Below are 12,420 nucleotides of genomic sequence, written 5' to 3' on the forward strand. Positions count from 1 at the left end.
AATCATCCTGGGCTACAGCTGGCTGGAGGCAGTCATCTTCCTCATCGGCATCATCGTCGCCAACGTGCCCGAGGGTCTGCTGGCCACCGTCACTGTGAGTCACCTGAGGGCTTGCGCAGGATGTTGTAGTGTGGAATGTGTGTTGGTGTCCCTGCTAATGTTCAAATGTCTTTCTGTGACAAGTACGTGTTTGTTTTTGTTATTTCTCAGTATAATTTGTGACTTGTGTGTGTGTGTGTGTGTGTGTGTGTATTTGTTGTCTTTTTTGTTTCTTTATCTTCTGTCCATGGCTCTGTTTGGAATGGACATACTGCATATTAACATACTTCACAGTATATACTACGTACTGCACAGTATGCACTGCACACTGCCTACCGCGTAAATAAACAGTAGTGTGCTAAAATATATTCTCACTATTAAAATCACAAGTGGCAATAGTATGTCAGTCAATTAGATCTGCAACTAACATTGTTTTTGATAATCGATTAGTTGAACGATTATTTTTTTGATTAATCTGATTAAAACCCCTAATTTCTTTATTTAAATTTTACTGACACATTCTGTCCAATGTCCTTCAAACAAATGTGCCAACTGAATGCTATGAAAACATAACAATTTATTAGACCACCTGTCATAATACAGAAAACACAAATATTTCAGGAATCTGTCAAAAAAATTGAATTCTAAAAATGTTATTGTAATTTCTGAACAAAGAACAAACTGAAACAACTAATTAATATTTATTCACATAATAACAAAAATGGCCTCCTTTGCCTTTGATAACAGCTTATGTACTTTGTTTATGTACTTTTTGACTAATTGGCTAGAACACTATAAAGCACTTAATAAATTTTTTTCTGCCTTTCTTTCACAGATAACAGCAATAATTATATTATAGCATTAGAAATAGCTTACTACTGTTACTAAAAAACTTATGCACATTGGAAGTCTAACCAATACTGAAAGAGAAAAAATTACTTTGGTAATTACCAATTCTGTTAGTTAAGAGCAGCAGTAGCACAAACCTTAAAAAATTGGTTAAAAACCTTACATAAATTTACAATAAATTTGTTAGTCACTGTAGACTATATAGTGAATATATTTTAAATCTCTAGATCAAAAATTAAAACAATACAGATAATAAAGATGAATAAAATCTCATTTTCATGCTCTGCAGTGTACTTTGATCAGTCAGTGACCTCTTAATGTCAATTCTTTATCCTTTATCCTGTAAAAGTGCTGATATTAATATTCAGACAATTACACGCTGCTGTCCCTTCACAGTTCCTACTCTCATAAACTACTCTCACTGCATGTTGACTTTTAACCCTCAATATAAATGTTCGTAAGATTTGTTTAAAAAAATTTCAGTCTAATGTGTATAAATGGTGATTTAGACTTGTGACATTTACAAATATTTCTAATGTTACAGAAAAATTATATTTCAAATAAATGCTGTTATCTTAAACTTTTTTCATCAAAGAATCCTGAAAAAAATATATTTTAGAATGATTTCTGCAGGATCATGTGACACTGAAAACTGGAGTATAATGCTGAAAATCCAGGCTTGCGTCACAGGAACAAATGACATTTCTTAATACATTAAAATAGATAACAGTTAATTAAATTATAATGATATTTTACAATATTTTACAATATATATATATATATATACACATATATATATATATATATATATACACATACACACACACAATGGAATTCCAAACTAATAATCAGTCCAAAAAAAAGTAACAAGTTACAGAATCACATTTGATATTTCATTTTTTCATTACACCAAATTTTTCACCTGTTAAGTAGTCGGTATATTAAAAAAAAAATAATAATAATAATAATTGAAAGCGAGTGAATTTTCTGCTTTAGTTTCTTTTAATTTTACAGTCCTTGTCAGGTTCGGGTCAGGTTTAGGAAAGTCAGGCCTCAGTTTCTTAAAAATAAAGGTGCTTTAAAAGGTCCTTCAAGCGATGCAATAGAAGAACCATTTTTGGATCCACAAAGAACCATTCAGTCAAAGGTTCTTTAAAGAACCATGTCTTCCTTACCTTTTTATCATCTAAAAAAACCCTTTCAACCCCCTTTAATGAAGAACCTTTTGTGAAATAGAAAGTTTCTTCAGATGTTAAAGGTTCTTTATGGAACCATTTTGACAAAAATGTTCTTCTATGGCATCGTGAAGCACCTTTATTTTTAAGAGTGTACTACAGTACCATACAGTAGTTCTCTAGTTCAGATATTAGTAGTGTGCCATTCTGAACATATTCCATGAGATTATATATGGATACTTGAATCTGTTGTCCATCTCCGGTTCATTTCTTCTTCAGTGTATCAGTGAGTGTTGTGGCTTCTGCTCTGTGGTTGTGTGTGTGGTGTCAGTAGTGTTGAATATCATCGTGTGTGTTCACTCTCTCGAATCCTTCATATCTGTGCCTCTTCGTGACTCTATCACTGTCTCTCTCTCCTTCTCTCTGTCTGTTCCTCTCGTTCTCTTCCTGTGTTCTTTTACAGACTCTCACTGTTGAAATCCTAGGTCAATATGAAAATCTGAAAAAGTATTACTGTGTGGTATCTGTTTGAGCTAGTGGCTGCGACACAGAGACTGACGGGGCTCTGGCTGTGCCTCTGGATGCTGTGCACATCTAGGCCTGAAACACTCTACGCAGACGTCAAGCTTGGTTTTTTGCATCACTGCATTCAGAAACGTGTAATTCATAATGCAGTGCAAATATGCATGCTAAATATGCATGCTAAATACACTGGCACTGAGGACGCTGAGACTTTTTGACCGCGAGGTTGTTAATGTTTTTTGGACCCAATTAGCAAATTTTACATTTATAAATGTTTATATTATAAATTATATTCTTTTTACATTAAACGGTAATGTTTTTTCTTTTTATTATTAAAAATTCATTGTTTTTTTCTCTTAAAGAAAAAAAAGGATATTATATTTATCGTTAACCTCTTTATTTTCTACCTAAATCTTCTTATGTCCATAAGAAGAAATGTGCATGCTAAGCTCAACTACAGTTAGTTTTCTTGTAAATTGTGAAACTATTTTGCAATTTTCAACACTTGTACATAATAAAAAGTCAAAGTCATATCATTTATGCTGTAGCTTTTAAAGTTTTTGATGTATTTAAAATAAGTTTCTTATCTTATGTGTTCCTGTAGCTCAATTGGTAGATCACTGCTCTATCAAGCGCAAGGTTGGGGGTTCGATTCCCCGGGAAAACATGATATGTAAAAATTGATAGCTTGAATGCACTCTAAGTCGCTTTGGATAAAAGCATCTGCTAAATGCTTAAATTTAATTTAATTTAAAATTTAATTAAATTTAATTACATTTAATTTAAATTTAATATTTTAAGCTGTAATTTATTCCTGTGATGTAAAGCTGAATTTTCAGCATCATTACTCCAGTCTTCAGTGTCTTCAGAAATCATTTTAATATACTGATTTACTGAAGAAGAAAAAAACCCTGCCCTTTATAGCTTGTATGTTTCATTAATTAAAATATTTTTTTTTATAAATTTGGCCTCTCAATGTTACCATAAGGATGCTATATTGGAAATTATAAAGGCACAAAAGTAAACAAAAATATCCTGGATAGGCCAAAAGATATAAATAATTATTAATGTGATATAGGCTGAATAGAACAGTTGATTAAATCTCTAGATTTTTTGGTGTCATTTTTTTGGTAACTGCATTTTGCATGTTCTCAGCAGCCAATAATTCACCTCATAAAAATATGGTCTGCACAAAAGTTTTGTTTATCCTCACTGCAAGTAAAACCCAAACTAACAAAATGCATCATACATTTTTAAAATAGTGTGTTATATTTGAAGGGTTTTGGGTGATAAGAGTATGTCACATCTTCTAATTTTGGCATTCAATTCGACTCTTCTATCAAGTAAAAGATACATTTGTGCGATTATACCACCGATTTTGATTGGCTCACCTCTTGACATCAATAATAAAGGCAGACATTGCGTTGGGTATGTTTCTGACCTCTCTGCTTCCTGCTGTGCTTGGCTCTTTTTGATTTCACTCGGTTCTCTTAATGCACGAGGCTGCATTGTCCACCAACCATGAAATGCCACTAAAACTGTTCGCTTCTTTTTCTCTCCACCTCTTTTTCCTTTCAACTTCCTTTTGTTCCACTGCTCCTCTGTTTGGGTTTCTCTCTGTTTGCGTCTCCCAGGTGTGTCTTACGCTCACGGCCAAGCGCATGGCCCGGAAGAACTGTCTGGTGAAGAATCTGGAGGCTGTGGAGACTCTGGGATCCACATCCACCATCTGCTCTGATAAAACCGGCACCCTGACGCAGAACCGCATGACTGTCGCTCACATGTGGTTCGACAATCAGATCCATGAGGCCGACACCACAGAAGATCAGTCGGGTGAGTCGCTAGTATAAGTGCTCAGGATGCAATAAATAGATCAGTAAAGGCATTTAAAATGTCACCAAAGCAGGATTAGTATTGTTAAATAAAACTAACACCATTTTAAAACAAATCAAAACCAACTGTGAACCAACCAGGAGAAATATATATATATATATATATATATATATATATATATATATATATACAAAGAGCTAGAAAAATAATTTAAAATATTATTAAAAAAACTATAATATTATCTCTCAAGTAATACTGCACCAAAGATTTCTATTGAAAATTATTGTTGTTCTTGTGAACTTTCTATTCATTGAAGAATCCTAAAAAAATTTAATATCGACGCTTTCACAAAAATATGCATCATCACAACTGTTTTCAACATCGGTAATAAAAATAATAGTTTATTGAGCAGCAAATCGGCACATTTGAATGATTTCTGAAGGATCATCTTCATCACAGAAGACTGCAGTAATGATGCTAAACATTCAGCTTTGCCTCAAAAATAAACTGCATTTTAAAATACATTACAGTACATAATAGTTATTTTATATTTAGAAATATTTACAGTATTATTGTTTTTACTATTTTAATTAAATAATTGCAGCCTTGGTGAATTTCCGAAACATAAAAACCTTTGAATGGTAATGTAGATGTATTGTGTTCTAGCTGTTTCTAGGCTGTTCTGGCTGGTACTCTACTGATCCTGAGTGTGTTCTCTAATAGGTACGTCCTTTGACAAGAGCTCTGGGACGTGGTTGTCTCTGGCCCGTGTGGCGGCGCTCTGTAACAGAGCCGTGTTTAAGGCGGGACAGGACTCTCTGCCCATCCTGAAGCGTGATGTCGCGGGGGACGCCTCTGAATCGGCTCTTCTCAAGTGCATCGAGCTCTCCTGTGGCTCCGTCAAAGCCATGAGGGACAAGAACAAGAAAGTGGCTGAAATTCCCTTCAACTCCACCAACAAATACCAGGTTTGTTTACTGTTTAGTATCAGAATCCATTAACTTGTTAACATTCAGTCAATGTTACGTTCACTTATGCCTAGTTCACACTGCACGATTTTCAAACTCGTCAGATCGACGTTGTTTTCACTCTGCGTGACTAACTGGGGTAGCATTCAGTTGCTGCTGTGTTCAGATAGCATGATGGATCGGCGACAGGGGGTTTTACATTGTATGACTTCACAATAGGAAGAATCAACCGACAGCTCTGTCTGGTCTGCAAACTATGTTTAATTTAATTTATGCATTTAGCAGATGCTTTTATCCAAAGCGACTTACAGTGCATTCAAGCTATCAATTTTTACATATCTTGTGTTCCCGGGGAATCGAACCCCTAACCTTGTGCTTGATAGCATAGTGCTCTACCAATTGAGCTACAGGAACACATGTTTCACAACAAAAGAGATTAGAAAATAACGCGAGAACCCGCATGCATCGGACCGGAGTTTTTGAGTGAGACTGGATTATTTAAAATATATATATAGCCCGCAAATTGTCTGTGAGCTGATTTCCAGCTGCAAGGAGAAAAAGAAAAATTAATTATGCAGGAGGGAGATGCAGGAACAGGGATTGGGTGTTCTTATGCTGATGTTGTGGCTGGTCAAGCAAATGTTTGTGCTTGTTTCTGTATGATATAATTGTTCAAATATCTATTAAAGTATTGATATTCTGGTCTATAACTCCTCCCTGAACTTCCCTCTGCCCTGTATCTTGGCCTCTCATTGGCTGTAGGTCATTGCCAATGTAGTTTTCAGTCAGAAATCATTGCACACAGCGTGATTGTGAATCCAAAGCCAAATATTTTGCGGGCGTCTGCAACATGTCAGTGATTCCCTCAGATTGCGTCTTTGATAATTCCCACTGCATGGTTGTCACTCGCGTGAATGACCACAGATTTCCCTCCGGTTTCAGGCATTTGTCGGCGATTTGGCAAAACCTGCAGGCGAGTGAATAATCGGTATTACTCAATACTGAAAAATTTAAGAAAACTCAATATGTACTCAATACTTAAGAAAACTACAGTTTAGTCCATTTTATTTTTAACTTATTAAATTGATTATGAATGATTTTATCTAAAGAAAACTACAGCTGTCCATTTAGTCAATTTCCCTAGTCTAAGATATTTCATTTAATTCTGATGAATGATTAAACAGGCTCATCTTTAGTCACATTTATCCGATTATTAGTTTCTCATGAACACTCATTCTCATGTGCTCGTTTGTGTTTTTCCGCCAGCTCTCAGTGCACGAGACGGATGAGACGCCTGACAGCCATTACCTGCTGGTGATGAAGGGGGCGCCAGAGCGCATCCTGGACCGCTGCTCCAGCATCATGGTGCAGGGCAAAGAGCAGCCCATGGACGAGGAATTGAAGGAGGCCTTCCAGAACGCCTACCTGGAGCTCGGAGGACTGGGAGAAAGAGTGCTGGGTGAGAAATACAGAGATGTGACGTGGGATATGAGAATCAACTACAGTATTGGACGTATATGTGCTTTTCTGTTTCCTGGAACACAAAACTCTTAAAATTCATTTAAAATATATATCCAAGACAAATGACAAACCAAACCAATGGATCATCAAGTGTGTCTTTTTCTCCTTCCATCCAGGTTTCTGCCACTTGTTCATGCCTGAGGACAAGTACCCCAAAGGATTTGCCTTCGACACAGACGACATTAACTTCCAGACAGACAATCTGTGCTTTGTGGGCCTGATGTCCATGATTGACCCTCCCCGAGCCGCCGTCCCAGACGCTGTGGGCAAATGCCGCTCAGCTGGAATCAAAGTCATCATGGTGACCGGAGACCATCCCATCACGGCCAAGGCCATCGCTAAAGGTGTGGGGATCATCTCTGAGGGTAATGAGACGGTGGAGGACATCGCCGCTCGCCTTAATATTCCCGTCAGCCAGGTCAACCCCAGGTAGAGCAGAAAACCCCTATAAAACCTACTGCATTGTATTCCAAACTCACATTTCTGATTTAAACTCCACTGTCACATTTTGTATCTTCCCTGATATAATTTTCTGTACACTTTGATAATATACTATGGATAAAAATATCCCAGCTGGTTAGGAAGCCAGAACTTAAGTTTCATGATCTTCCCAAGGATGTTTTCCTGGATCAGCAGGTTTTTCAGTGCTGGAACAGCATTCCTATCAACTGATGGGATTACTGGTTAGGGATTAAGCTTTAACAGTATCATTTTCCACCAATCATTTGCTTTCAGAAGTAGGCTAGGTTTAGGATATGGTGTCTATTGCTTGATAGGAATATTGTTTCTAGGAATGACAAAGAATGTTGATTCAGGAACATGTCTAAATTGAATCCTGCTTGGTTGAACTATACTTAAAATCAAAAATACTTTAATATTCTCTATAATAACCTCAAAAGCAGGTCACTGGTAAAACACCTACACTAAAAAAAAGAACGGTTCTTTATTGGCATCGATGGACCCATGAAGAATCTTTAACATCAATAGAATCTTTTAAATGCTCGAAAGATTCTTTATAGTGGAAAAACAAATACTCTTTATATTTTAAAATGTTCTTCTTAATAAAAAGAATAAGTAAAGGTTTAAGAACTGTTTACTAAAAATGTTTTTTAAACAGAATCACTGCAAAAACACATCTTGAAACCTTTATTTTTAAGAGTGTATATATAGCGAAATATTAGCAATTTATTTGTGCAAATATAGTCACTTTTAAATGTCCATCAATGGAGAACCATGATTTTGCCCCATAATAGTGTAGGTACATTATCTAGCTACAGGATGTCATGCAAAATAGATTGAATTCTGAAAAATGTGATTTGTCTAATACTTCCGGCTCATTTTTATCAAAATATCAGCAGCTGTACAGTTCATCTGATTTTGATACAACCTGAGAGGATGAGTCCTGATTTGGCATTCTTCATGCGTGTGTTGTCAGGGATGCTAAAGCCTGTGTGATCCATGGCTCAGATCTGAAGGATCTCTCGCAGGACCAAATGGATGAAGTGCTGAAGAATCACACAGAGATCGTGTTCGCCAGGACCTCTCCCCAACAGAAACTCATCATCGTGGAGGGCTGCCAGAGACAGGTGCACTCCTAAATAACACACAAACACTGTAGTCCATTATTATTCATGATTACAGAATCAAGGGAAACAACTGGCTTATGTTTTTACACACTCTCTGTGTCGTTTAGGGCGCCATTGTGGCGGTGACTGGTGATGGGGTGAACGACTCGCCCGCTCTGAAGAAGGCAGACATCGGTGTTGCTATGGGGATCTCTGGCTCAGACGTCTCCAAGCAGGCTGCAGACATGATCCTGCTGGACGACAACTTTGCATCCATCGTTACTGGAGTTGAGGAAGGTAAGAGAGAGAGAGAGAGGGAGACAAAGGAAATGGGAAAGAGAGAAAGAAAGAAATCCAGAGCAAGCCAGAAAATAAAGGCAGCTCATATGAGGCAATTATTTGTCTATGACCTGGATTTTGATCTTTGTTCATTATTTAATTGGAGCGCCATTAGATTTCACAAATCTAGTGGTTGCTAGTCTACCTGAGGTCCATAAAGCATTCATTCTATAATATAATATAAATAAAGAAATTATACAAATAATTCAGAAATTAAATTTTAGATAAAAATGTATTATACAAAACAAAACAGTTGTATTATAGTAAAGTATAATATAGCTTAATGTTTTGATTTAATAAAACAACAACTTGGTAATATTTGTATTGATTTGTATTAATTAAAATTAAACATTTATTAAATATAACATATAATGGTTATTGTTATATTCAATAAATTACTAATGGTTATATTCAATAAATGTAAAAAAAAAAGATAAATAAAAATAACAAGTAAAAATCAGTATTTGTATTAATAGTGTTATTTGTTTTTACTGATTTATATGTATAAAGTTTTAGTTTACTATAATTTTTTAATGCTTTAATAAATGAAACCAACAAAATGTAAAAAAAAAAAAAATTAAGAAGAGTTGGTGACATATAAACTGATTAATAAACACACTGAGCATGTTTTGGTATAGTAACTTTCATAAAAAAAGCTTATATATTTTTTAGATTTTGAAATGTGTATTAATTAATATTAAAAACAATCTTATAACTTATATATTTTTAATTATATGCATGACACTTCTTTGCAAGCAAAATGTCTTGACAAATTTTGGAAAAGCACAGGAACACATTGTTAGAAGAACAAGAGAAACGACTTAGACTCAGTAATAATGAAGTCTGTTTGCATTTTTGCTCTCTCCCAGGTCGTCTGATCTTTGATAACCTGAAGAAGTCCATCGCTTACACACTGACCAGCAACATCCCTGAGATCACTCCCTTCCTGTTCTTCATCCTAGTCAACATTCCTCTTCCTCTGGGAACCATCACAATCCTCTGCATTGACCTGGGCACTGACATGGTGAGCCCCCCCCCCCCCCCCACACACACATCTAATGTCTTTATTTCAATAATATTGAACATATTGAACAATGTAACTGGAACTGTTCTTTTCTAGTTTTCTGAAATACACTCCCTTGTTACATTAACCAATCATTACCTTCCATCTCAGGTCCCTGCAATCTCATTGGCTTATGAAGCAGCAGAGAGTGACATCATGAAGCGCCAGCCTCGTAACCCTCAGAGGGACAAGCTGGTGAACGAGCGTCTCATCAGCATCGCCTATGGACAGATCGGTTAGTGAGCTGCTACATTATAAAAAATGTATTTTAATTCGGTTTTGGAAAAACCCAACTGCTGTAGAAAGAAACCAACTGGTCTACTGACCCGAAATGAACTGAATAAAAGTGACTTCCTGTCATATGTAGGTATGATTCAGGCCCTGGGAGGATTTTTCAGTTATTTCGTGATTCTGGCTGAGAACGGCTGGCTTCCCAGTCTGCTGGTGGGCATCCGGCTAAACTGGGACGATCGCTCTAACAATGACCTGGAGGACAGTTACGGACAGCAATGGGTAAACACTGCGTCACATGACACAAACTATATGCATATTTGATAGAACAGCTTTGACATTCATGCACTTGGCAGATGCTCTTGACCAAAGCAAGGTACATTGCATTTTACATTTATTCATCTAACAGATGCTTCTATAAAGAGACAAACAAAAGCACCAACTATCCTGTTTCAGACAGGCTGATCAAAACAAAGAATTACTAAAAGCTTGTATTATTTTCAGGGTTGGCCTGTCGTCTTAGCTATTAATTATCTGGTTTGGACATAAGAAAACAAAACCATACAGGAGAACATGCAGATATTCAAGACAGGAAGTGCAACTAAGATAAGGAAGCCAAGCTTATTCATGAGGATGCATCTATAGGTTGTTGTCCAACACATTCACAGAGATACATCATAAGTGTTTGGCACTTCTAAACAAGGATTACTATAGTTATCTGAGACTAAATTAATAAAACTAAAATGATAAATTATTATTATTATTTTAATAAAATAAAGTAAAATATAAAAAACGTATTTTATTTCAGCTAGGTTTAGAGGCATCATTGATGTACTAAAATAACTAAAACTAAAGGGTATTTAGTTTATTATAATTTTTTAATAAAAAAAATACAAATTTGAATAAAAAACTGTATATACATTCTAAAAAAACAAAAACTAATAAAAATGACATGAACAATTTTGTGACTTATATATATATAAAACTTAAACAAATCATTTAAACCATTAATAAAATCTATAATCTCATTGATTATTAGCAAAACATAAACATGTAATATACATCACCATTCAAAAGATTCAAGTAGGTATGGTTTATTTGTTTGTTTGTTTTTGAAAAAACAAAAAAATCACCAGAGCTGTATTTATTTAATCACAAATACAGTAAAAACAGTAATGGTGTGAAATAGTATTACAACATAAAATACCTTTTTCTATTTAAATATTTTTAAATGTAATCACATGATCCTTCAGGAATCATTTGTAAAATGCTTGTTTGAAACTTCTGTAACCAAATCATTATATTTATAAATGTTGAAAACGTTTTTTTTTATTTTTTTGTGGAAACCATGATACATTTTTTTCAGGATTCTTTGACAAATATAAAATTCAAAAGAACAGCATTTATGTGAAATAGAACCCATTTGTAATGTTATAAATGTCTTTCCATCACATCACATTTATTGCATCCTTGAACCACAATTAGTTTTTCAAAAAATGTCAAATCTTTCTGAACCCAACCGTTTGAACAGTAGTGTATGTGAACAAATGAGAATGTCATCTTTCTGTCAGACGTATGAGCAGAGGAAGATCGTGGAGTTCACCTGTCACACGGCTTTCTTCGTCAGTATTGTGGTGGTGCAGTGGGCCGACGTCATCATCTGCAAGACTCGCCGCAACTCTGTGTTCCAGCAGGGCATGAAGTTAGCATCTCTCTCCATGTCCCACTCACACTAGGATTCCACATTAGCAGAGAGTTGAATCAGATATGAAGCAGTGACTGAAGCAGACTATGCTTGTGCTTGTTCTCTGTAGGAATAAAATCCTGATCTTCGGCCTGTTTGAGGAGACGGCTCTCGCTGCCTTCCTGTCGTACTGCCCCGGCATGGACGTGGCCCTCAGGATGTATCCTCTCAAGTGAGTGTTCCCTGGATAGAAACCTCCTGATGGAACAGTGTCATAGTGAAAGGAAGCAACAGTTTAACTAATGTGAATCCTCTCGTTTCGTCTCTCAGGCCCAGTTGGTGGTTCTGTGCGTTCCCTTACAGCTTCTTAATTTTTGTTTACGATGAGATCCGAAAACTCATACTGCGCCGGAACCCAGGAGGTAGAGCTTGAATTATTCTTTAAATATATATACATATTTCAGCTATATCGCAGGCTTATGATGATATTCAGTATATAAGTATTGATATTTACATATTTACTCTGCCATTGGCTCTCCAAGGCTGCAACTATTTGATCAAAAATCCAGTAAAACAGTAGAATTGTTGCATTGCAAATAATAATAATAATAAATTCAAGATTATTGTAAAT

General features: G+C 35.7%; 1 protein-coding gene across 1 annotated transcript in view; it reads left to right on the plus strand.

Annotated features, from left to right (window-relative positions):
- atp1a3a (ATPase Na+/K+ transporting subunit alpha 3a) overlaps window positions 1-12,420 on the plus strand; it is a 33,840-nt gene that overhangs the window by 19,931 nt on the left and 1,489 nt on the right. Inside the window, exons 8-20 of the mRNA XM_059555719.1 lie at window positions 1-94; window positions 4,220-4,418; window positions 5,142-5,386; window positions 6,653-6,845; window positions 7,024-7,336; window positions 8,343-8,493; window positions 8,601-8,769; window positions 9,681-9,835; window positions 9,986-10,109; window positions 10,242-10,387; window positions 11,677-11,807; window positions 11,920-12,021; window positions 12,120-12,211. The exon at window positions 1-94 is cut by the window's left edge and continues 175 nt beyond it. Of these exons, the coding sequence (XP_059411702.1) occupies window positions 1-94; window positions 4,220-4,418; window positions 5,142-5,386; window positions 6,653-6,845; window positions 7,024-7,336; window positions 8,343-8,493; window positions 8,601-8,769; window positions 9,681-9,835; window positions 9,986-10,109; window positions 10,242-10,387; window positions 11,677-11,807; window positions 11,920-12,021; window positions 12,120-12,211 (2,114 nt within the window). The remainder of the gene's footprint in view (window positions 95-4,219; window positions 4,419-5,141; window positions 5,387-6,652; window positions 6,846-7,023; window positions 7,337-8,342; window positions 8,494-8,600; window positions 8,770-9,680; window positions 9,836-9,985; window positions 10,110-10,241; window positions 10,388-11,676; window positions 11,808-11,919; window positions 12,022-12,119; window positions 12,212-12,420) is intronic.

Source organism: Carassius carassius, chromosome 8 (assembly GCF_963082965.1).
Source record: "Carassius carassius chromosome 8, fCarCar2.1, whole genome shotgun sequence".
NCBI lineage: Eukaryota > Metazoa > Chordata > Actinopteri > Cypriniformes > Cyprinidae > Carassius > Carassius carassius.